This window comes from Podarcis raffonei, chromosome 2 (assembly GCF_027172205.1).
Source record: "Podarcis raffonei isolate rPodRaf1 chromosome 2, rPodRaf1.pri, whole genome shotgun sequence".
Taxonomy (NCBI): domain Eukaryota; kingdom Metazoa; phylum Chordata; class Lepidosauria; order Squamata; family Lacertidae; genus Podarcis; species Podarcis raffonei.
In genome coordinates, this window is record NC_070603.1 from 87,898,354 (window position 1) to 87,924,388 (window position 26,035).

Below are 26,035 nucleotides of genomic sequence, written 5' to 3' on the forward strand. Positions count from 1 at the left end.
TCAAGTTATCCATTGTTATGGTCACGTTGTGCAAGCATCTAACTTAGAAATAACCTTTGCAGGAGCATTGCAGGAGACAGGGAAACTCCAGAGACTCCGTCTGATGATGATGACGACGACGAGGTTAGTAACCTTGAATCCAACATATTGAACGTATTCCTTTTGATTTACAAAATGGAGGTTTGCTGCTTGTGGTTCGTTTGGCTTACTCAGAAGTAAGTCTCATTAAGCTCAGTTAGACTTACTCACAGGTAAGTAAGTGAGCATAGGAATGTAGTGTAAATTAATTAGAGCCCTGAACTATTTTGTCCTTGAGCTAAATAAAGCCTAAGGAGACTAAATAAGGCATAATACTACAGTTTGTATTACTTGGTAAAGAGTTAAGCACAGTAAAGCATAAGGTTCCCAAGCAAGACCCCTGTGGTTGCTAGGAGTCCCTTGGACAACAATGGACATGGCCTCTGACAGCCCAGGTGCAGCATCGCAGGTCTGAGTTTCAGGGTCTGAGCTTCTGGTTTGAAGCTTTTCCAGCTCTATGACATCTGGGGCTCCTTTCTTATACAGTGGTACCTCAGGTTACAGACGCTTCAGGTTACAGACTCTGCTAACCCAGAAATAGTACCTTGGGTTAAGAACTTTGCTTCTGGTTGAGAACAGAAATTGTGCTCCGGCGGCGCAGCGGCAGCAGGAGGCCCCATTAGCTAAAGTGGTGCTTCAGGTTAAGAACAGTTTCAGGTTAAGAACGGACCTCCGGAACGAATTAAGTTCTTAACCCGAGGTACCACTGTACTGTATAGTGTTACACTATGCTGGCAAGGCTAATTGGTGTCTTCATATCCACATGCATACCCTCCAACATTTTGTGCCAAAAATTCGGGGCATCTCCCCCCCATCCCCATATCCATCATTTGCCCCTCCCTGCCACTGACCTCTTCCTTGCTGACTCGCTTTCCCCCTCCTTCCCTCTCCTCTCTTACCTTTGCTGTCTTTGGCTTCCTGCTCATGAGATGCTGCGTGGCCTGGTGCAGCCTCCAGGAAGGTCGCCCTACCCACCCCATGCCGTTTCGGGAGATGCAGCCCACACCACATTGAGAGACACAGCGCAGCCTGGAGTAGCCTCTGGAGAAATTGGAGCATCCCGGATTGGTATCATAAGCCGGGGCAGCTTCTGTTAATTCAGGGTGTCCCAATTAAATCGGGACACTTGAGGGGTCTGCATGTGGGTTAGACACCACTGGCATTAACATTCCTAAACCAGCCTGATGACCCTGGCACCAAAGCAGCAGTGTGAGAAATGGACTCAGCCAGCTGGTCAGTTTCTCATTTTGATCCTCCCTTTTAGCCCGTCACTCGTTTCTGCTAATTAAATGCTGACTACAAAGAAACCATACTAACTCCTGCAAGGGTAGGTTACAATAGGAGAAGAGCAATGCAAGGCTAGGGCCCAGACCTGTTCTTAGGCATCAGACCGAAGCATGAGAGGGGCAACTGCAGGCATCAGTGTAACTCAGGGGTCAGCAAACATTTCCAGCAGAGGGCCGGTCCACTCTCCCTCAGACCTTGTGGGGGGCCGGACTTTATTTTTTTGGGGAAATGAATGAATTCCTATGCCCCACAAATAACCCAGAGATGCATTTTAAATATTCTACTCATGTAAAAACACGTTGATTCCCGGACCGTCCGCGGGCCGGATTTAGAAGGTGAGTGGGCCAGATCCGACCCTTGGGCCTTTGTTTGCCTACCCCTGGTGTAACTCCTCAATATATCAAAGGCGTATTGGGATACACATTTTATTTGCAGCAAAGGAGAACATGCATGCTGTAGTTAACCATACACTAATCTCTCCTGCCGTGCATATTCTCCTGTGTGCATAACAGAAAGGACTCCTTGATGCTAACACTTTCCTTTGCAGGAGCCGGTGTTGTACTTCACAGATCCACACCAACTGCTGAATCTGTTCACTGAGTTGGAAGAACAAAACTTGTCCCTAATTCAGAATTCTCAGGAAACAGAGGAAACCCTTGATGAACTTCGGCATACCTTGGCTAATACGCGGAATAAAATGTAAGTGATAAAAGGACATTGCCCACAGTGAATTTGCACAATACATAGATACTTTTGCATCGTGAGTGGTTTCCAATTTATATCATCAAAATCTATTCTGAGAAGCACAGACTGGAAAAAGAGACATTTCATAGGACATATGACCAGTTTCTCCATTAAACTTTGGAGAGGGGGTGTTTCTCTATGATAGAATCCACGCAACTTTCATTCATCCAGTGCCAGATTTATGTATAAGCTAAACAGTCTATAGCTTAGGACCCCTCTCTCTTGGGGGCCCCCAAAAAAATTAAAGGAAAAAAACCTGGATGTACATTTCCAAACTATAAGATAAAAAAAATAAAAAATAAAACCTACATACAGCAACAGTGTTTTGTGTTGTGTAGGTTTCTATGGTGTAAGTAATGGGCCCCGCCTGCTAGCCTGCTCCCTAAAATATCACTGGTCTGCTCATTTCTATATATAGGGTGCCGACATTCTGCATGGACTGGTTGCATGGCAACATGTGCAAATGGCTTTAGATACCTATTAGTTCCATAAATTACCATATAGCATATATTCAACAACCAAAAACAGCGACAATTTCTTGTTGACAAAGGACAGCTGGACATATAAAGGGCCCCATTACTTTCAGTAGCTTAGGGCCTCATCAAACCTAAATCTGGATCTGCATTCATCTCATGAGGACCTTGTATTAGGATTCCCATGCTTGCATAATAGAGACCTCATTTCCCCATGCCAAAAGAATCCAGAATTCAGCTTCCTAGCAAACAGGTTATTAGATGTTTGCTAGGAAGCTGAATGTAAGTGAAGTTTCATAGTTAACCTGCCTGCAGTTGTTGCACATGATTAGCACATGGTGTGAAAATAAAACATATCAAAACTCCTTAATTTTTTTAAAAAAATGTTTTCTTCTGGACCAGGGACCGTGAAATAGAACAACTGAAGCAGCTTACAGTCACCCTTCAAGCCAACATTGTGAAAGAGGAGGAGACTGCAGCAGACCTCGAACTCAAATCCCGAGTCTTTTCCTTTGGAGAATACAAAGCTGACGTTCAGGTATGTATCTGAATGAAATTGATGACTAAACAACCTTGGCCAGGAGAAGAACAGATAACAGGTGCCTGGAGATTGTCACTGATGGGAGCTTGACACTTTTTTCTCTGGTGGAGGGTGGGGAATAATACTGGAAGTGTTATTCCGAAGGAATGTGTTAGTTCTAGTCCCAGGTTCGTGGAGGTTAATACTGACTCCTGCCCGCAGGACAAAATGTTGGTGAGCTTGCATCGAAAGGTGCTGGAAGTCTACCGGCGCTGCATTGGGGAAAACGAGGCAAACCTGGGAACCCTGCAGATGCTGACTGTGATTGAGCACCAGCTGGACGACTTACTGGAGTGCCTGGAGAGGATCCCTCCAGCCAAGATAGAACAAGCCGAGAAGGCCAAGGAGAAGGAGCGAAGGATGAGGTCTGACGGGGGCTGCCCACTTCTTTGGGGAAGGGGCAGAGGGCACATTTGGAGGCTGGGGGAGGAAAGTCCTGTGGGCACCAGTCACAAAATGGCTGCCAAGGCATAATACAAAACAGCTGGGGAAACAAACCCAGCAAGATGGGTGGGGTATAATAAATTATTATTATTATTATTATTATTATTATTATTATTATTATTATTATTATTATTTAAAGTAGAGAGACAGCACCATCACTACCAAGGGGAAAAGGGCACCTCATCACCATGCTCACTCAAGAGAGAGAAGCTCTTTGTTCTGAACAGGAGCATAGATGATGGTGGTGGTGGTATTATTATTATTATTAATAATAATTATTATTATTGACCCAGCCACTCTGAGTGGCTTCCAGCATATATAATAACATAAGAAAACATGAAATATTGAAATGCTACCCTGTACAAGGCTGCCTTCAGATGTCTTCTAAAGGTTTTTTACTCATCTCCTTGGCATCTGATGGGAGGGCGTTCCACAGGGTGGGCGCCACTACTGAGAAGGCCCTCTGCCTGGCTCCCTGTAGCTTCACTTCTCGCAATAAATATGGGCATGTTTAAGGAGGTGCGTTCAATGTAGGAGAAACTGAGCCAGTGCAAATAAGATCTGAGCAGGAAGAGCACACCTTCCGTCTTCCGCATTGTGGGTTTACGAGGGCGTATTTCCTGGGTACCATTCACGGATGCTATTGCAGGTACTAGTGCTGGCACCTGCAGGCACCATATTGCCTTATTGTCTCCAGTCCAAGTGAGAACATATAGAAAACTTGACCTGTGATGGAACCTGTGCTGTCTCTGCAAAGGAGGCAAGGCCTGCCAGATACTGTTAGTTGCTTGTCAGTCCTACTGTTTAAACATACTTAAAAATAAATCAGCACCGATTTATTAAAAAATAATGCACCCTGAGAAATAAAATTAAGGCACAGAGAAAAAGTTCACCCCATTTTTGAAGGCTGAACCACAGCTGCACATTTCAGAAACTTGTGGCAGATTCCGACTTAAAACTTTGAACTACCTCTGTTCCATTTACTTGGACAAGAGAATGTGCCAATGCCAAGTTTTCAACTGGGATTCAAAGCACATGTGCATAGACAATTGTTCACTTTCTCCTTCTGGTAGCAGCTGTCTTCCTCTGATAGACAGGGGGTTTTGTCACAGCACCCCATAAAGAGCCAAGGAGCTGTGGCTCAGTGGGAGAGCATCTGCTTTGCATGCAGGTCACAGTTTTGATGCCCAGTGCCTCCAGTTAGGGCTAGCAGAGAAGCCGTGTCTAAAATTCTAGGAGAGCTGCTGCCAGTCAGTGTAGACAGTACTAAGCCAGACAGGCCAATGATCTGACTCAGTAGAAGACAGCTTCTTATGTTCCTAAGGGGCTGCCAGCAAAAAAAAGGGGGGAAATGGGTCGTTTTTGTGTGTACATGGAAGCACATGGCATGGAAACGCCCGAGTCCCAGTCCTTGTGCTAATTCAACTTAATAGAAATCTAATCAGATAAAGTTGGCTTACATGACGTGTACTTCTAGCCCTTAATCTGTTTCATTTATTTTGCCAGGATGAGAGAAGAAAAGATAAGGCAGCAGAGGCTATTACAGGAAGAGAGGCTGCAGCGTGCACTGGCAAGAGCACAAGCTGATGTTAAGAGAAAGGTAAGTCCAGCTATTCCAGACAACTGGTCCTTGTGCACTTCCTTGATTTCAGAATTGCAGCCGACGCACAAACCTTTCTGCTCAGTCTCCTTCTGTAAGCCCAGTTCCACTAAGCGGTGGCTATAAAAAGGACAGGGCTTTTACTGAAACACTGCCTACATCTGCCCATTGCTCGGAAGAACAAGGGATGTTTGCCCAAAGAAACATCTTGAGGGGCAGCTTCACTTGCTACAAGTGCACTTAAACTTACTAAGAGGTTGAGCACTCAGCAATTCAACAAGTTTTCTTTAGGCTTGCTGAGAAAAGCGTGGGTTGTTGCACAGGGTAGTGGAACAGCCTGAGAAGGCCCTCGGACATCTCCGCTCTGGGCTATCCCACTTCCTTTCAAGCTTGTAAAGTACAGATATTTCAGTTGCCCATGCCTGGGATGGACTCAAGCAGCAATGGTGGTGAGAGTAGGTGGAGTAGTAGGACAGTAGGTGGAGCCCGAGCCAAATGAGATTCCCGCATTGCAAGGGGTTGGACTAGATGACCCTTGGGTCCCTGCCAACTCTACAATTATATGGCTGTGCTCTGCCTCCATATTCAGAGCTCCTGTAGTTGCGAAGATTACTAGATTAACAAGAGAAATCTGCTTGACTGGGTGTTATATATTTTACTTTGTAATGCAGAACAAGCTGTGCTGACCAGGCAAAGCTATTTTTAGCAATTTGGGAACGAATAAGAAAAAAAGGGGGGGTGAATTTCATAGAAATGTTCTGGGAACAGCTGACTGACTGATCTTACTGTTTCTATAAGGTGACCAAATGTTTGTCCTCCCTTCAGTTGTTGTTTTTTAAGCACCTGGTAGCAGACAGGTTATCTTCTCTTAGCACTTCCGCCATTTACTGGGGCCTAGGCTGCAAAAATGTCGGTGGGAACCTGCTGTGAACTTATAGCTTCTCTCTGCTGCCTGCTCCTTTATCAGTTATTAATCCTTTAGAGACCTATCATCTTACACCATTACTGCTAAGCTTACACAGCTTTTGGGGGTCTTTGTTGAAAACTCCAGAAGTCCAAGTATACAATGCTCACTGGATCACCCTGTGATATGCTAGTTGAAAACCCTGTGCGATTTTAAGAACAGTAGGATCTTTGAGGTTGAAAAAAGCAGGAGCTTATCACATCCACTTAGAGCAGTCTCACCTTTCACTTTCCGTCTGCTGTTGTTTTGTAAGGCGCTTTCATGAGAAGCTGCCTCTTGAGCCAGAGTAATGGGAATGCAAAGTTGGACACACTGATTTGGCAACCCTACCCTCCCCCAATAAACCATGGCTGTAAGGTGGTATAGTGAGTGCAAAACCAGCTTGGGTATATGGCTGAATGGTGCCAATCTGCCCTTTGCTTGTTATTGTGCTTTCTGTTACAAAAGATGTGGTTGTAGCACAAGACAATTTTGTCAACTTTCTCTTGCAAGAGTTGCTACCTCAAAGATAACTTCTGATAGCACTGTTAGTGCCAGACCTCCTCCTCCCTTTTGCATGCCTCCTAAATGAGGTGCACAAGAATAGCAGCAGCATCTTAATTTGCAGCAAAGTGCTAAGAGGATAATGAACCATCTACAGAGGGTTATTGGGTTGTTAGGAGGCAGTAGCACCACATACTCTGGGAGAGGGGAATGTAGAATGAAGACAATGCAGCATCCTGCAGATGTTGCTGGACTCCAACACACAACATCCCTGCCTGTTCATCATACTAGCTAGAGCTGGTAGGAGCTGGAGTCCACCAACATTTTCAGGGCCACAGGTTAGCCACCCCAAGGATAAAGGTGCAGCTGTGCATCCTTTCTAGAGCTGCTACATGCATCAGCACTTTTGTTTCTGCTCTTTCAGAGAACCATAGAAGAAACCACACTGGTGGTGGTTCATCTTTTTCTTCAGCAAAAAAGAGCAAATACTGCAGTTGGCTCTGCTTTTGCAGATGTACTTTTTAAATGTTTTTTTTAAAAAGTACACTTAGAACTTATGGCTTCGGTATACCGTATTTTTCCCTCTATAACACGCAGATTTTTTCTCCTAAAAAGGAAGTGGAAATGTCTGTGCGTGTTATTGAGCGAATGTGTGGTCCCTGGAGCCGAAAAATCAGGCAAAAATCAAATCGCGCTTCACGGAGAAGGGAAACCTGAAAAGAGGAAGCGGCTGCTTTCCTGCATTCTGCCTCAGGGTCTTACTGCCCACCCATCTCTGTCTCCTTGCTGTGTTTGCTGAAACAGAACAAAGAGCAGGGAAAGCCCCTCCCCTCCAGGCAAGCAGAGGGGAAAGCAGAGTGTCGTTCCTTCTAATTCCTCTCTGTGCTCCGGTGCTGCTGGGGGAGAGGGAGAGAGAGGGGGGGAGGGAGAGAGAGGGGGGGAGGAAGAGGGGGGAGGGAGAGAGGGGGGGAGGGAGGGAGGGAGAGAGAGATGGCTGGCTTGGGTGGGGGGAAACTTTTGCCTTTCTTTCCTCCCTCCCTTAAATCCCTCTCCTGCATTCTTAGCCAGCTGCTTCTCTGCACACCCCTCTCATGTCCCTTCTTTGTTTTTCCTTCGCTCCCCACTTAAAATGTGGTTACAAAGCATAGATCCACATGGATCCTCAGGATCTTTGCATTGGGTCACCCCAAATTCACCATCAGATCACATAGCATGTCCATGGCTACAGCCTGCACCAAAAAAATCACGCACCCACTGTTGCCTGGGGTTGCAATGGTGCAAAAACGTGGTTAAAAAGCATGGATCCACATGGATCCTCAGGATCTTTGCATTGGGTCACCCCAAATTCACCATCAGATCACATAGCATGTCCATGGCTACAGCCTGCCCCCCCCCCAAATCACGCACCCACTGTTGCCTGGGGCTGCAATGGTGCAAAAACGTGGTTAAAAAGCATGGATCCACATGGATCCTCAGGATCTTTGCATTGGGTCACCCCAAATTCACCATCAGATCACATAGCATGTCCATGGCTACAGCCTGCACCAGAAAAATCACGCACCCACTGTTACCTGGGGCTGCAATAGTGCAAAAACGTGGTTACAAAGCATGGATCCACAGGAATTCTCAGGATTTTTGCATTGGGTCACCCCAAATTCACCTTCACATCACATGTCTGTGGCCACAGCATGAAGCACAAAAATGATACATCCACTGTTTCATTCAGCATGTTTTTCCCCTTGTTTTCCTCCTCTAAAAACAATGTGCGTGTTATGGTCAGGTGCGTGTTATAGAGCGAAAAATACGGTAGTTTTAAATATCGCCATTTGCACACCACACATGAAAATTACTAAGGGTTTTTCTGATGCCTGTCTTTATTGTGTCTTTTAGTCTGGCAGAAGGTTGGTATTCCGGTCTGAGCCTCCTGCCTACAAAGAAAAGGAAGATGAGGATCAAGGACTCATAGACAAGGAAAAGGAAGAGCTACTCTACTACTTTACTTAACAGCCCTGAAACTGTAAGAAATGGTGGAGAAATGTTTTGGTAGTTAGTACACTTTATCAATAATTTGTTCACTACTTTCATCCCATTTCCTCATTCTGGTTACATGTACAGCCCCCAGTAATCCAGGACAGACTACAAGTCAGCTTGTACACTGCTTTTAGTTGGACAATTCAGTTTTGCCTTTTTGTAAATAAAACTGTTTGTTTTTTTAATCGAACAGGCCACCATGGTTAGCAAGAGCAAGAAGTCCAATGCTTTGATTTCAGTCTTAAGTCCTGGAGATACAAAAATGAAAGGATTTCTGCTATTCAGAGATTTCAAGTCCCCAAAATTAGAAAGGTGTTTACAACTTTGCTTCTCTTGCGGTTAAGCAGCATCCTGATTGGAAACAACAAAAAACAACTGAAATGGAGAAACTGGACATTAGGTTTTTTTTATTAGTCTCTTTGTCTCACCAGTTCTTTAGATGTCCACTGCCAGCAATGGACTTAGGCAGAATAAATCTGATGTTGACCTTTAAGCCCTTACCCTTCAATGTTTACTACAAATTCCATTGTAGGAATTTACAAAGCCAAGTAAATGATTTTTAAAAAGTAGACATGTTTACAAGTCTCAGGAAAAAAACAACCCACATGTGACTTATTCATAACTCTGCAAAACAGAAGCACCACGTTTTGATGGGCCCAGTTCATACTCTTACCTAGGCTGTGATCCTTTCAGCAGTAAATGAATGGGTGTGCTGTCCCCACCCTCCCTGCATCAAAGGTAACTGCTTACCAGGCACTCTGTGTAAAAGGCTGTAGAGGAATTCTTCTTGCTCAAGAAAGGGGTGAGGGAGTAGAAAGGAGATGAAAAGGCCTCATCACAGAGCACCCCAAGTTACCTCTGAGGATCACTGCCAAAATGAAGTGTATGAACCAACCCCACAGGATAAAGAATTTGAGGTGACTTTTATTGGGGGGGGGGTGCAAGCCTCCAATACTCTTTTAAGCAAAGTCATACATCTGCAGACCACTCAGAGTTTTAGTTTCTCTTAAACTGAACTTTAGTGATATAAAAAAAGGTTGAATGAGTTAGCAGTTTCTTCACTCGGTTCATCTAAGGCAGTGGTGGAAAACCATAGTCTCTTCTGGGCAAGCTGCTAAGCGCCACCTGCCAGCCATGAGTGGAATCAGAGGCAAAAGTGGGTGGGGGAATGAATATTCATTTCACCTTTGTACAGTAAGCCAGTTTCCACACACTGCGAGTACTCATAGCAGATTCACTGAAATTAATAGACATGACGTGACTTAAGGTTATTAGTGTCAGTGCTGCTTCTTGGGAGTAAAACTTAGCTGAATACAGCCTGCTCCTCTCGATCATCCACCCAGGCAACCAAGAGGCATTGTCAGAATTCAAGGATACATTCCAGCCATGCAAAGACTCAAGGAGGGGTGGTGAAGAATGTGGCCTAGAGCCAGTCCCAAGGGCCAGAGAAAGAGGTAGGTGGGCAGGGCAGTATTTGACCCCATGGTTCCCCATCCTGAACTAAAGGAAGCAAAAATTAACTATAGTTTTTCATTTAGTGAACTTAGTATAACAGGGCAAGGTGGTAATCAGTTAAGTTACACCACTGACAATTAAGAAATAAACTAAGATTTTTTAAAAAATACCCATAAATTAAATCTGATGTATAATCAGTATAAAAATGCCTTTAAATTTTCAGGGAAAGTAAGTAAAAAGGCACAGAAATCAGTACATTTCTAATTACTTATGGGCAAGCCCCCTCCCAATCTTAATTTGGAATGAGCTTATTGAAGAAGCGATGCATGGTCCAATAATAGCAGAAAATCATTTCCAGGGCCATTCTAGTCAAGTTGTGCTCGCGATTGCATGCTATGGAGCAAGAATAGGTCCAAGCAACACATCTCCAGGCATTAGGGATGTACCAGGAAAACCTTCTGAAAGGATGACAGAAATCTTGGTATCCAGAATGCTACCATCAGAGGCCCTTGGACAAGCTCACCTCATTGCCATTGCTGCCAGGTAAGTCTGGGTGGCTGCAGAATTAGTCCATTCCAAATTGCGCATGAGCTTCAGAGGCATATGGGCCTGGAGAAGGGTCCAGTCTGGGGAACTCTGTTTCTTACCACCACCACTCATGCTTTTCAGCTAGCTACCCTCTTATTAGTGCATCCCATGACTTCAAATAAATATACACAAGGTCAGATCACATGTGTTCATCTGCAGGATATCATACTTTGTAAAAAATAGAACTGCATATGCACGCTCACACTGCAGGAATAAAAATTCATACATACACACGCTGCTTTTTAACAAAGTCCTATATATAGATACATATATATAATTTTACATCCTTGTGGCACATCATGAAAAGTATATTTAAAATTCCAGCCTTGATGTTTGTTGTTGAACACCAAGTTCTTATATCCTATGTTCAACTGAAATCTTGACATTTGCTTTTTAAAAGTCAACAGAACTATTTTCCTATCAACTAAAGTAAAAAAGGCAGGTTCCTATTTAAATTAAATATGCACTTTCCTTCTGGGTCTGTAACTCACCTGCATCTCAAATCCTATGACACTAGCTGGAAGCTCTTTGCTCAAGTATATAGTCTGTGTAAATGGCACATGGACCACGAATGCAATCCTATGCACATTAACTTGGGAATAAATTTATTTCCAAGAAAACATGCATGGGACTGGGCTATACATACTGAAAGTGGCAACTTCACAGGAATTGGCAATACTGTTTTGTATTACTGTAAACATATTCAAGGGGTAAGAATTAGCATCTGCTAGGCAGCCTCCTAAAAGGTAGAGAGTGTACACTGCACCATATCAGGGATGGAAGAAGCAAGGAACTATATGGTTCAACTTCTGCTACCCCCCCCCCAAGAACTGTATTATCATTCTGCAATTATTTCCTTAAAACTGTATTCAATGCTATCAGAGAAAACAGTTCGATAATAAACACTTCAATGGCCTTAACGGCTCTTCCTCCACTCAAGTCCAATATTCAACTAGGGGCACTAATTATGTGTATGGGTTTTACACTGCCAAGTGTAACTGTTGATATTGCAGCACTGTCCTTGAAGACAACTGTATGGAGTACAATCACAGCATGTCCATTCTAAGATAGGGTTTCAAAACATCCACTGCATAATCTAAATAATGCTTCCATAATCACATTTTTCTGACCACAAGACAGAACATACCAAGATCTCCAAAGCCTTATCAAATAAAATTTACTGAACAGGTTTCCATTGCACGATCACCATCAAGCAAGCCACAAAGTAGCACTGATGTGTGCCCACTCCTATTTTTTTCCTTCAGAAGTAGGAACAAGTTTCTACTTCTCAAGATGCTGTACTTGAATGTTTCTGTCTGCAGCACAATCATTCAAGGTCTTGTAGGTTAATGGTGCTTCCTGTAAACTGAGAATTATCAGAACTAGCATCCTCTTCGGTAGAGTTGTGTGGCTCCTGTACAAAAGCAGAATAAAAAAATTCACAAAGTGACATAGGCATTCCAATTTCCAAGTTTCACAGATATATATGGCTGATTTAATAAGCTTCCAAATTCCATCTCTGGGAAGATCACACACACTAGATGATTAAAGAAAATCATACTCTTCTACGGCCTGCTTCTGGTCTTTTACCATTTATCCATCAAATTTTAAACAAGCAAAAACAGCATACCGAAAAGGCATTTTTTAAAAACTTATAGCAGCTGTCAATTTGTATCACGCAGGGCAACTGGAATTTGTGTTGATGTCCAATTTTAAAACACAAAAGGGGTTGTACCTGAAGGATATGAACAGGCAAGTCTACTGTCAGCTGAGAATGTGAAGAAGATGACTGAGAGCTGAGCTGAAATGGCAAATCTCCCTCTCCTGGGGAATCATCCTAAAGATAAAGAAGACAAGATCAATTTCTAGTCACAGAAAAATCCCAATGGCAACCTAATCTTCTGCTATAAACACATGGAAACATTTGGAAGTGGCAACATGTCTAATTAGCTATGCACTTTAAAGGCTCTCCATCCTGAAAGTAGAAATCTTAATCATTTCTATGAAATATATAAATCATGCTGCCACCCAATTATGGACTGGAAACTATTTACAGTCATATCTTGGTTGACGAACGCCTTGCGACTCAAATGGTTTGGCTTCCGAACAGCGCAAACTCGGAAGAGAGTGTTCCCGTTTACAAATGTTCTTTGGAACCTGAACATCTGATGTGGCTTCCATGGCTTCCAATTGACTGCAGGAGCTTCCTGCAACCAACTGGAAGTCGCAACTTGGTTTCCGGATGTTTTGGAAGTCAAACAGATTTCCAGAATGGATTCCATTCTACTTCCAAGATACCACTGTACTTTGTTACTTTATTCACTATAAGCAGACAGTTATTAAAAGGCAATGTTCATCTAACTTATTCTTCCATGGACACCATCCTCTGCATATACTAAATGCAAAAACAAGAGAGTACTTTATACATCCATGTACTGATCTAAACAGTATCCCTTTGCTAAAGGAAGGCTTTCTGACCCAGTGGAGCTTTCAGACAGCAGAACAAGAATAAAGGGAATCTTCAGGTACCTCCTCCTCCCTACACCACCACTTCCTATGCTGTTCCAAAGGGCCCAACCCTCCATAGCACATCAAACCTGTTTCTATTAATCACCATTTGCAAATTGGTTACACTTATTTTAGACAAAGGGGTCACTTCACCTGGGACAGGCCAGTCTACTGTATACCAGCTCATCTTTCCCCTGCCACCCTGACTTCACCACCAACTGTTTGTTTGAATGTGTTGCTGTCCATTTACTGTTTTGTTTTAACATATTCCCAATTCATTTCACATATGTATTTCAACAGTTTTCATTTTCAGTAAACAAGTGAGGAAAGGGGTTATCATGTGATGGGTAGAGAAGAGAGCTGAAAGGTTGAGTATAATAATAATAATAATAATAATAATAATAATAATAATAAACTTTTATTTGTATCCCGCCTTCCCTGGTCAAGACTGGGCTCAGGGCAGCTAACATCAAATATATAACATTGGTATAAAATCAAACAATAATTAAATTACCTCCTAAAAACAAGTCAGGATAGTTTGCAAGTTGATTTCTAAATGCCCTCCAGGGATGTTGCATCTGAACTATATAATGGATCATCATGCACACCAAGAACCACTTGCCAGTTGCATAAAAGTAGATGTAGGGTGTACATTTCTAAATACATAATTTAAAAATGAAGTGTGTACCGTATTTTTCGCTCTATAGGACGCACTTTCCCCCCTCCAAAAATGAAGGGGAAATGTGTGTGCGTCCTATAGAGCGAATGCAGGCTTTTGCTGAAGCCTGGAGAGTGAGAGGAGACGGTGCGCTCCAGGCTTCAGACAGCTATCCGCAACCCTTCGGAGCCTGGCGGGAGTAGCAGCCTGCAGCCTGAAGCTTCAGGCAGCTATCCGCAAGCTATCCACAGCCTGCGCATCCCGGGCTTCGGGCAGCTATCCGCAAGCCTTCGGAGCGCAGCGGGATAAATTTCTTTTTCTTTATTCCCCCCCCCTAAAAACTAGGTGCGCCCTATGGAGCGAAAAATACGGTAAATAAAGTCAGGTAGTGAATTCTTACCTGAAGTAGCTGGATTTGAACAAACTGTGTGCCAGCTGAAGAATCTCTTACTGTTAGGCTTCCATTTGGCAAAACACTATTGCATGACCGATTCCCATGGTTAGAAGAACTAACTTTATCACTTTTGCCTTTTCTTATGCCAGAGTTAGGGCTTCCTGAAATAAAGTAATCGATGTGTGTAATACAAAGTCATGTTCCAAGGAATTAAACATACGTACTTCTAAATAATGTATTTCAAAAAAGCTTTTAATATAACAATATATGCTTTTCACCAAAGAAAGTAGGTAATTAGGTAGTAGGGTAATTCTACACATGGCATATAAAAACATGGAGCTGAATCCTGATATCCCATTAGTGGAACTCAGCTTACAGAATCCTGCACCTCATAGCAGTGTTCAAAACTCCCATTGTTCTGGGTGCATTTTGCGACAGGGAATTTCATTAGTGCAAGCAGTTTTTGAGCTCTGGGTGCAGCACTGCACCCAAGATTTAAGATTAAAATTACAGAGTGGAAGGAAAGGAGGACTTTTTTCTGCCTCCCCACTTCCAGCTACTCTCTGGAGACTGGAGAAGAGACCCTCATAAGAATATTAGGGAGGTGGGCAAGGAAAGAACTAGATCATGTGAAAAATGAACATAGTATTTTAGCTGCAGTTCTTTCTTTTTCAGCTTTGTATTCTTGTTATAAAAAGTGTGCCTAGACATTCCGTTCTAGTGCCTATAACCTAGGTTTAAGGTGCCATTTAGCTCCTAGCTTTCATATCTCATTTTCTAACACTGCCTCATAGGAAAAAAGGTGTTTCCTCCAATGCCATCTTCAGCTATAGTTTCTGAAGGATCACCAGTCCATTCACTCACAAATGAACTAAAGAACTACAGTGGTACCCCGCAAGACGAACGCCTCGGAAGACGAAAAACTCGCTAGACGAAGGAGTTTTTCGTTTTCTTAGCTGCTTCGCAAGACGCATTTCCCTATGGGCTTGCTTGGCAAAACGAAGCTTGCCCCGCAAGCTCCGGGGATAGCGGGGAAGCGCAGCACGTCTTCCCCGCTGTCCCCGGACCTCTTTTGAAGCAAGGGGCGGCGGGGAGAAGATCGCTTCTCCCCGTTGCCAGCCCCGCAATCTCCGGGGACAGAGGGGAAGGCGCGCGTGCCTTCCCCTCTCTCCCCGGACCCCTTTTGAACCAAGGGGCGGCAACGGGGAGAAACGATCTTCTCCCCTCCGCCCCTTGCTTCAAAAGAGGGGACAGAGGGGAAGGCGCGCGCGCGCCTTCCCCTCTCTCCCCGGAGATTGCGGGGCAGGCAACGGGGAGAAGCAATCTTCTCCCCGCCGCCCCTTGCTTTAAACAGGTCCGGGGACAGAGGGGAAGGCGCGCGGCGCTTCCCCTCTGTCCCCGGACGGTCTCCATAGGAACGCATTGATTGATTTTCAATGCATTCCTATGGGAAACCGTGCTTCGAATTAATTTCGTCTTGCGAGGCACCACTGTAGTCCTGATCAAAGCATGGTGAATGGTGAGACTAAGTTGCAACAATTTCTCAGGTACATGAGATTATACACACTTAATATATCAATCTTCCTATAAACATAAAAAGTCAGGTTGTAAGGTGCACCAGATAAGGAGGCCAGACACGCTGGAAGGTCTCCCTGCTTTATACAGTCAGAGAATTGGTCATCCAGCCCAATTATCACATTATAGGCTTTGGATGAGCCTTTAAATAGGGGAATAGGTAATACAGACTTCCAGCTACCCCTGCTTATGCCTCATCAAAAATCAATCTGGCATGTATGCATACAGCAAGCTTTTACTGGGAGATGGGAGGACAACAACAATTTCTCTTTTTCCTACTAGTGAAAAATTAATTTCAGATAAGTACTGGAAGCAAGGAGGAAAAGTCAACTGCGTTTTTATCTCTCTGCTCATTGTCATATCATAAGTAGCTCTTAATTCCTAACTACACACAAGTAAGTTGCATTTATTTAAAATGGTGAAAGGCATTCCATGTGACTGAAGAAACTCGGGCCTCTTTGTCGCTAGACAAAGATGCGTCCAAGAGAAACTGGACCACAAACACATAGGTGTAACGGTAGAAGGTAAGTACACCTCTGTCTCAAAGACTTAAACTGAAAGAGTGACCAACCACTGGAAGATGAACTATAAAAGCTGTTGATGTAGTTCCTTGCCTTTTCCGGAGCAGCAGGAGGAACAATAGTTAATATGATTCACCAGACCTTAAGGTCTCCATCTTAAGGAGCAGTTTCACCATTGTCCACTTCAAGGTGGTGGGAACAGACCCTCTTCAAATACATTAATAACCTCCTAGACCAACCCAGTTACTTCACTTCTCCAAATATAATTACTAATGAACAGCATGGACTGAGCACAGAAGAGGTTGACCAAATTTCTCTTAACACCATGTTTACATCCTTAAGTCACAATAACTGAAGAAAACAATCCAACAAAACTGGACCACTCTTTGTCCTAGACAAAGCAACAGAGCAGATGTGATTATAATCAATGTGTACATGCCCGAGGAAGGATTAGTAAACATGGTTAGGATTGGGTGATAAGGGTATTTTACAATTGCCATTTCATACAAAAGTAAACATTTAAGAAACAGGGAAAGAGCTTCATTAAGCAATATTTCATTGAACAGTGTTCTATCATCTGTAGAGGATGATAGAGAATACCCACTACTAGAACATAGCAAAATTACCCCAATTTGAACAAGTCTTCTAAGAAGTGAGGCTCTATTCACCCAAATAGCCCCAAACTAACCATGATACTACCTTAGTAATCTATGATGGCTTGTACCAGGCACACACACAAGTCTTCAAAACAATTTCACTCGGTAAATTGCATCCTGTACTGGAACAATTATATACTCACCTATGTCATTCCCATTTTCTTTCTGTTTTCTTTTCTTGGCAAGCTGAATGGCTCGATAATCTGTTCTTGCAGACCCACCACTCTCCTAATGAGAGAAGAAGGTTTATGCATGTCACCAATACAACAGAATTCTTAGGATTCTTAGGTTCACATTTTAGACAGTATGCTTTTCCAAATATCACTGAATAGATCCCCAGAAGTCTCCCTGCATGGTCTGAACTTTTTCTATGCTAATCAACTTAACGGGATAGTGATGCAAGCATAGGGAAATTCAATATTGGGGTCACCCATTTATCTGACTCGCAGGGGATTGGAAGTACTGTATTAAGAAGACTACCACCAAAACATGTTTTGGAAATGCAGCTCTAGACTATGGTCCTCTGTCTTCCTCAAACTAACACAAGTGTTTAATTCAACTACCAGTCAGAAACCCTATTTTAGCTGCATGTGGGATGATAATAATAATATTAAGACAAGGATCAGAAGAGAAGGAACTCTTCAAGGTATTGCATTCCATTTTCCTTGTTCTATAACCAGCAAACAGGGCACTCCTTTTTATTTAGTCAGTTCCAAAGTCAACCATCACTCACTTTTGAGTACTTACAACAACTTGGGAAAAGATGTTAATAGCACTAAGCTCCAGCTGGGAAAACAAAAAGCAAACTTTCCTCTAAATGTGATGTAGAATGTGTAACTGGGTTTAATACTTTCACAGGCAACCACAACTTATACCACTTACGTTGTACAAAATATACGACGACTTCGTTCGTGGCAGACATTCCACAAACCCATTTGATCTGGTAGAAAGGATGGCTCATATACGGCAATATAATATCCTCAAAGCTAAGATACTAATGAAAACTACAGTTATTGAGAGCTACTGCATACCAGAAAGGAGCTGCCAGTCACCGTGCTCAGATCAGTTTCTTTCTGTGCACTGTAACTTCCTGGAGGGTTGGAGAACACAAACTGAGTCACCACTTTACTGCCTTCTTGCTGTCCCACAACATCCAGGCTAGGGAGTAAAGTTTGCTCTGCTTTACTTGGAGCCAGTAATTCAGATGCATTATTTCCACCAAGGCTGCTTGAGGGGGTTAAAGTGGCTGCGTCTACTGACAGGTTATTACTGGAAGTCAAACCATGCAGGTCTTGACTGGAACTCCTTGTGGACAACGATGCTAGGGAGCCTAAGGCTTCTGCATTCACAGTCTGTACATCATCCAAATTTAAAGTGCTTTGCTGTAAAACTGTGGCAGTCGTTCCCAGCAGAAGAGAGCTGTCCAGGCTGTGTGGAATGTCACTGCTAGCCACTAAAATCAGTGGGTCAACTGTCTGACCAAGAGAACTGCTACCAACGGAAAGATTGCCCCCAAGCGTGGAGCCAACGGAAGCAACATCTATTGTGAGAATTCCAGAGTTTATCAGAGCCATGTCTGTTGAAATTCCAGAGGTGTTCCCAGAAACACTGGAAAAAAGGGACACAAGGTCTACATTGCTGAGGTCACTTTGTCCTGAACTGGCAAGTTCGCTGCTAGGCGTGAGGGAACCGATAGTTTCCATCTGATTTAAGAGATCTGAAATGAAAATTTAGCATGTTAGTACCACCGTGCCCATGGAACATGGGAATCAAAAGCCAACAATAAGCCCCACCTGCTGCCTCTACTTCCAACTTAGCTGCCCTGCCATTCCTCCAAACATCCTGCTGTCTAAATCACTCCAGCCAACATCCTTCTCACCTTGCAGAAGCCCATGTTAGCTAGGAGCCTATTTCTGCTTGTCACTATTCTAGTCTGTCTTTTCGGATCATTTTCAAACCCTGCCTCCCTCTTATGCACACACAGTGGCATGGCTGCTGTTCAAGGTCAGGGTGCCACATACTATGAGAATGGCTTGAATCAGTTTCCTGTATGTTATGCAGACTGAGAGGTACATGCTGCATTTCCCCAGATTCTGGCACCATTACTTACCACTCAGTTTGGCTAAACCACATAGGAAACAAAGTCATGCAGTTCTCACAACCATGTAGAGCTTCTATCATACAGAAGCAATTTTCAGTGGCAAACAAGCCACTAGTTATATGGAATTGATCATAAAGTGTCTGAAAGCATGAGATCAATGTCTGAGAAAACCACAAGTTGACACCAGTATCACTCAGTCACTGCTCCTGCTGTAAGTTAGGAAATACTATTATAAATTAATGCCCTCCTTTTAAAAGGATACAACACTCCATAGTAATTACAGTGGTACCTCAGGTTACATACACTTCAGGTTACAGACTCCGCTAACCCAGAAATAGTAGCTCGGGTTAAGAACTTTGCTTCAGGATGAGAACAGAAATCGCGCGGCGGCGCAGCAGCAGCAGCAGGAGGCCCCATTAGTTAGTGGTCTTCAGGTTAAGAACGGACCTCCGGAACGAATTAAGTACGTAACCAGAGGTACCACTGTAAATGGCAAGGACTTGGGAGAAAAGCATTTGAAACCACAACTTATTGGGCTTTCTAAAATAACCAGTGTTTCAATACCAAAAATAAATATATTATGTTTTAGATATAACACATACCAGCTATGACTTATTGCCAAGCAGTCAGTCAACGGGTCATACCTGCACTAAAATTGTGTTGCTTGACCATGTGTGTTTTCATACTATGCTTAGAAGTGAACAATTTATTACAGCTGGATACAGGGCAACGCGTCTTCAGTGAGTCCACATCCTGAAGGTGTTTTTTGGAGTGAATATACAGACTACTACGTGCCGAGAACTTGGCACAACAACCTGAAATAAGATATCAAAGTTTAGATACTGTCCCTTAATTTACATTTTAAAATTATATCCTCTTTTCATTTGGATGCCAAAGGCAATTATCAGGATTCCCATTCCACAAAATTATCTGTCATGATTTTTTTGTATGTACTGTCATAAAAAATGTGGAAATGCTATTAATATAAAGTAATATAATATGGAAAATCCATTTAGACTGCAATCCTATACTCACTACAGTACTTGAGAATAAGCTCCACTATGGGAATTACTTCTCAGCAGACATAGGCTGTTACTGTGGAAAACTTAAAATGTCACGAACAAGCATGTATAGGGCATCCAAAAGTGCCAGAACAAAACCAAAAACACCTTTTTAAAAAGTAGTTTTGGAGGGGAAAACAAGAAAGGGTTTCTCCTATCCATGCTGTGCTATGAACGTGCTTTTCTCCCCATTGTATGATTCAGCAACAATTCAAACCTGACACATAGAGCAGCTACCATCTTCTCTAATTTTACCCTCTTGCATGACTAGGAACAAAGAAGATAAACACAAGCATACAAGAGCACATATACAAATAATACCTTCTACTGGACATTCAAATGGCTTTGTGCCAAGATGAGTTATACTATGGCCTTTCAAGTGTTCGGCTCTTGTGAAGGATTTTCCACAGCCTTCTACAGAACATGTAAACCTTCTGTCATCTTCATGTTTCCTACAATAAGAATTAAATAAATTCAATATAAAATGCTAAGGGCACAGGCATCAATGATTATAGGTTGGATCCTAATCATTTTAGCTGAACATGTGCATATTGCTTTACTGTACCTGGAACACTTAAACCAGAATTCCACAATCTGATACCCTTCAGCTGTTTTAGACAACAACTCAGATCAACCCCAGGCAGAGGGGCCATGCTGGTTGGGGCCCAACAGCACCAAAAATAATCTTCCAGATAAAATGCATATGCCTTTTCCATGGGAAGCAAAGCTTATTTATCTTCTTGTATTCATCTCTTTCCCTTTGCGCACCCTCCCGATTTGTTATTTCCCCCAATGTAAATGTTTAAAGTGCAAGCTCTTTGATGACCTCTAAACAGCCATCTACAGTCAGCTAATTTACCTTTTGTGCCTTAATAGCTTGGACATGCTAGTGAAGGACCAGCCACAACCTTCAAAGTCACAGATGAAAGGTCTTTCACCTGGAGGAAAGCAAAAGCAAAAATATTTTTTTAAAAAAACGAATGCAATTACCCGACATTTTTGATAAAAAAAAAACCCCACAACTGCTAACACATGTTATTCACGAAGTCTAATAATTTTATGTTTAGGTAAAGGTAAAGGGACCCCTGACCATTAGGTCCAGTCATGAATGACTCTGGGGTTGCACGCTCATCTCGCTCTATAGGCCGAGGGAGCTGGCGTTTGTCTGCAGACAGCTTCCGGGTCATGTGGCCAGCATGACTAAGCTGCTTCTGGCGAACCAGAGCAGCACACGGAAACGCCGTTTATCTTCCCGCTGGAGCAGTACCTTTTTATCTACTTGCACTTTGATGTGCTTTCGAACAGCTAGGTTGGCAGGAGCAGGGACCGAACAACGTTTACTACTGATTTAATTGTTCTGTTTTGTGCAGCTTATGAGGTAATTTGAGAATCTTAGCTAATACCAGTTCATTAAATTTTAAAATAAATAGAAGAAACATTCTCACCCATCCAATGACCCTTCTGCCCGCTTCCTCTCTTGAGTTAAATAGCTATTGGTTCTTTAACACCAGAAGATTCAGAGCAAGTCATGCATATAGCTTACATTGCTCAAAATGCTGCTGACTCCAGGCAATATGCACAGTTGTTTAGGACACTCTCCCTATAAATCTGAAAATACTATTTCAAGTTTACCAAATCCAAGTAAGTCTTACTTTTATCAATCAGTTAAACATTAAGTTCTATTTGCTTCCACCTCCCACTCACTTAAGCTCAGGTTTGCTGGTTTTATTTAAATAGAAGTTAACTTCTACTTAAGATAGCAAGCTAGCAGTGCACCCAAGGACACAGAACAACATCAGGATACAAGTAAATCAAATAGATTGGGGGAGGGAAACCCACACACAAAACTGTGTTTATTCCTTAGTACCACAACTCCATCTAAGAATCAAGGACACATTTCAATTCAACATAATCAGTTTATCTATTAATGACAAACCAACTTTAATGCCCTAGCTTCACACCTGTGTGACTTCTCATGTGGATTTTCAGTCGGCAGGCTTTGTCATACTGCTTGTTGCAGCCGGGGAAGGAGCAGGAGAACAGTTCTTGTTCCCTGAAGTGGATTCGATTATGAGAAAATAATGCACTCACTGTTATGAAGGTCCTCTCACAACCTAGAGAAAGAAGGAAGAACCAAACTCTGCTTTAGTGGAAAACAAAACAATTGGGTATTGCCATGATCTAGAATATTATTATTACCATGATTTAGAAAAGTTCAAGGTAATAATAATATCACTTAAATTGTTTTAATGGTGTATCTTACTGTGTATATTATGTTGACATATCATTTCTAAGTACTATGGGGGGAATTGCCTGAAAAATGGTCTACAACCCCATTAAATAACAGTAAATAAATAAATAGATACCTCATTAAACTATGAAGACCTTTCTGGGGAATTGCTCTGGACTAAGTTTATTTCCAGTACTGCAATGTACTGCAGTATAATGTCACAGATGAAGTTAGTTTTTTGCATCTCCTTTTCACTAGCACACTGCCATTCTTATACATCACTCTGCAATTTCCCTTTCTTCTAAACTGGAGTGCAAATTTTCTTGTCATTTCGCTAACCTTTATTTTCCACATCTAATATTGTAGCATTCCAGCATGGTAAGAATTCAAATGTACAGAGACAATGTACATGATAGCTAATCTAAAGTAGATTATCTCAGAGTACCAAATGCAGAAAACAAACAACAGATGAAGGCCTTCATGTCTGCCTTCTGTGCTTCTCTCTTGCAAACAGAATGCTGAAAGTTATGCACAAGTCTAAATATTACAGTGCACTTATATTGAACCCCACTACAGGGTCATTCCATATCAAGTGATCCAATTTTTTTACCTCATCCAATTTTCTTAATATTTTGTACACTTGTTGAATGATCAAAACTAAGTTTATATCTAACATTTTAATTTTTTTTAGGTGTACAAAATATTAAGAAAACTGGGTAACATTATTATTATTTTTTAAATGAATCATTTGATATGGAATGACCCTACAGCATTGTGGATGTTCTGGCTTGGATTCAAACCCTCACTTACCTGTAAAGCTCAACGAGTAATTTCCGGTCTTATAACTATCTATAGTCTATCCCACAAAGTGCCGAAAACACCTAATGAAGAGTGCAGGGCAAAGTATTTTTTCTTAAAGAGATTAGTACTGGAAGTGGCTACTGAGATTACGATTCAGCTCTCTTCCGCTTTTTCCATTGTGCAAAACAAATCCACATTGCACATTTAAAGTGCACGACTTCTCCCCAAAGAATACTGGGAACCGCAGTTTGTTGAGGGTGCTGGAACTCGTAACTGGAAGATGGTTTCCAAGGATTCTCTGATGGAATTCGGGCGCTTTAAACGTGCAATGGATGCAGCCAGCAATCTGGGGGTGCTGCCTATTTACAAGTCCAAACGGATTTTGAGGCGGGGCTCTTACCCAAGGCCGAGACTTGTTGGCCTTTGTAAAAATAAGAAGAGGGAGAATTAGAGCTGCCGGCTGCTTACCTGGATACTCGCAGCGGTAAGGCCGGTCGGGCTCCAGGTGGCTCCTCCGCTGGTGAGCGCCGAGGCGGGCGGCGCTGGGGAAGCGCTGCCCGCACGCCTCGCACTTGTGCGTCGCCTCCTGCTCGTGGGCCCGGCCGTGCGCCCGCAGGTTGTAGATGGTGGTGAAGCGCTTCGAGCAGCCGGGCGCCGAGCAGGCGAAAGGCCGCAGCTTGTCGTGCGAGTGCAGGTGGCGCCGCAGCTTGTAGGCCGTGGCGAAGGCCCAAGAGCAGCCGGGGACCGGGCAGCAGAAGGGCCGCGCCGCCCGCCCGGAGCCCCCCGCCGCCGCTTCTTCTCCCGCTCCTCCTCCTCCTCCATCCTGCGCCGTAACAGAAGCGCCGCCGCCGCCGCCGCCTCCGTGCGCGGATAGGCGGTGTAGTCGCAGCAGCTGCTTGCGGGAGAAGGCCTCTTCGCAGCGGGGCTCGGGGCAAGAGTAAGGCGCGGGAGTCCGAGACGGGCCTCCTGCCGAGGCCTCGTCGGCAGCGCCTGAGGAGCGCGGCGCCTGAGGAGGAGGAAGGAGCAGCGCGGGTGGCGGAGGCGGCTGCGCGGGCCCGCCGAGGCTGAGCAGCCCGTTCTCGAAGCGCACCAGCAGGCTCTGGTTGTTGATGGTGAGCGTGCCCGAGAACGAGGAGCCGGCGGCGCCGGGGTCGTCGTCCTCCGCCGCCGCCGCCTGTCCGCTCCCCTCAGCCAGGGGCCCAGATGCCTCGGCCTCGAGTGCACCTTCCCCCCCGCCGTCGCCCGGCTTCTCCTCTCGCGGAGGCGGCGGCGGCGGCTGTGTCGTGGTGGTGGCGGCGGATTCCTGCGAGGGGCTTCCGGAGGCTCCGCCCCGCACCAAGTTGAGCACCAGCAGCAGAGCGTCGCTGTCGTGCGGCTGCCCGGGGCCCGCGGGCGGCAGGGCGAAGGCGCTGCTGGCGGAAGGCCCCTGCGGAGGCTGCTGAGGGGCGGGCGGCGGAGGAAGAGGGGGAGGAGGCGGCAATGGCGGCGGCGGTTGCTGCTGCTGAGGCGGTTCCGGCGGCTTCTTGCCCTCCAGGAGCAGCAGCACCGGGAATGTCACGTCCAGGCCCCAGGCTCCCGCCGCCGCTCCTGCCCCCGAGTCCCGCGGCTGAGGAGGTCGGCGGGCGGGCCCTGAGGAAGAAGCCCCCTCTCCAACGGCCGCGGCGCCGCTGCCGCCATGTTGCTGGGTGCCGGGCTCGGGCCGGGCCGCCTCCACCGCGGCAGGCAGCCCCTGCGTTTCCATCTTGGGGGTCCCTGTAGCAGCGGCTGAAACCGGAGCCGCGGGGCGGGGCCGGCGGGGCGGGTGGAGAAACCCGGAATGCGGATCGCTCAGCGAGAGAGAAAGACAACAGCTCAGAGAGGGGATCCGGAGCCAACGCGGCTGGGTGGAAAACCCGGACACGGGATTGCTATGTGGAGCATGCAATAGCGCAGGAAGGTGAGCCTCGCGGAGCGGAGAGAAGTCGGGGAAAAGGGGATGCGAAAATAAGAGCAGTCGTCTTGGATCAAGCCAGTGGCCCATCCCTTCTTAACACCCTGTTCTCACAGTGGCCAACCGGATGCCCGTGGGAAACCTGCAAGCAGGGTTGAGTCGCAAGAGCCGTCTTCCCTCTCCTGTGGTTTCCAGCAACTCGAATTCAGAAATATTGCTGCTTTCGACTGTGGAGGCAGAGCTATAGCCATCGTGGCTGGTAGCTATTGATAGCCCCTCTCCTCCATGAAGTTGCCTAATCCTCTTTTAAAGCCCTCCACGTTGGTGGCCATCATGCAAAGGAAGGGATCCTGCAAAGTACAGCGATGTGCAGGTGGAACACGTGAGAATGTGCTTTTCATGTGCAGGACGAACCTAAGTGTCGGAAATAATAAGGTTTCCACCTCCTCTGTTGAAAGAGGCTTACACCTAGATTGGATCCTTCTTGTTTACATTTATTTATTACTTTATTTGGGAATTGCCTTTCACATACACCTTAAGGTGATTTAAATCATACCAGTGAAAGCAACAAAAGCAGGTTTAAAAAACAGTGCGAAAAGCAACTAAATATACTGTTACCCGTCACCGCAATCTCCAAGCAGTGCAAGATCCCAGGGGTTCAAGGCACTTACCCAGGGGTTCAGGTTTCCTTGCAGTGAGGGCCTGCCAAGATTGTGATGTCTTTAGGATATATGGTTTATTTACACATATATACAACCTGAGCCTGGGATGGAGAGGTTCACAGCATTAACACTCCAAGAGTCTCTTGCTTCTCCCATAGCAGAAATAAGGCATAGCTCTGTCCCCCAGCCTACCAGCTTCTAGCTCACATAA

General features: G+C 44.5%; 2 protein-coding genes across 7 annotated transcripts in view; one reads left to right on the forward strand and one right to left on the reverse strand.

Annotated features, from left to right (window-relative positions):
* The window catches only part of CFAP100 (cilia and flagella associated protein 100), a 27,244-nt gene extending 14,758 nt beyond the window's left edge, over nucleotides 1–12,486 (forward strand). For 3 of the 4 annotated variants that reach the window (XM_053378024.1, XM_053378025.1, XM_053378028.1), the window contains 6 exons: nucleotides 63–123; nucleotides 1,913–2,064; nucleotides 2,985–3,120; nucleotides 3,325–3,527; nucleotides 5,113–5,206; nucleotides 8,544–8,862. In XM_053378024.1, coding sequence (XP_053233999.1) covers nucleotides 63–123; nucleotides 1,913–2,064; nucleotides 2,985–3,120; nucleotides 3,325–3,527; nucleotides 5,113–5,206; nucleotides 8,544–8,657 — 760 coding nt within the window. In that variant the 3' untranslated portion in view covers nucleotides 8,658–8,862. Of the gene's footprint in view, nucleotides 1–62; nucleotides 124–1,912; nucleotides 2,065–2,984; nucleotides 3,121–3,324; nucleotides 3,528–5,112; nucleotides 5,207–8,543; nucleotides 8,863–12,409 lie in introns of those variants that run through there. The other variant, XM_053378026.1, reaches the window with a different exon arrangement.
* On the reverse strand, nucleotides 9,072–25,001 carry ZXDC (ZXD family zinc finger C). 3 transcript variants are annotated; one of them, XM_053378022.1, is made up of 10 exons: nucleotides 23,701–24,996; nucleotides 22,163–22,315; nucleotides 21,061–21,139; nucleotides 20,523–20,653; nucleotides 19,785–19,955; nucleotides 18,071–18,756; nucleotides 17,183–17,267; nucleotides 14,294–14,448; nucleotides 12,463–12,564; nucleotides 9,072–12,141 (listed from the first exon to the last, which is right to left on the reverse strand). In XM_053378022.1, exons 1-10 carry the CDS (start codon nucleotides 24,971–24,973, stop codon nucleotides 12,055–12,057), a joined length of 2,922 nt encoding a protein of 973 aa, XP_053233997.1. In that variant the 5' UTR covers nucleotides 24,974–24,996; the 3' UTR covers nucleotides 9,072–12,054. The 3 variants fall into 3 exon arrangements, 2 of the variants coding, with proteins under 2 accessions (XP_053233997.1, XP_053233998.1); XM_053378023.1 differs by lacking the exon at nucleotides 19,785–19,955 and having other exon boundaries at nucleotides 23,701–24,998; XR_008329058.1 differs by lacking the exons at nucleotides 9,072–12,141; nucleotides 12,463–12,564 and having other exon boundaries at nucleotides 14,357–14,448; nucleotides 17,922–18,756; nucleotides 23,701–25,001.
* Between the last annotated feature and the right edge of the window lie 1,034 nt (nucleotides 25,002–26,035).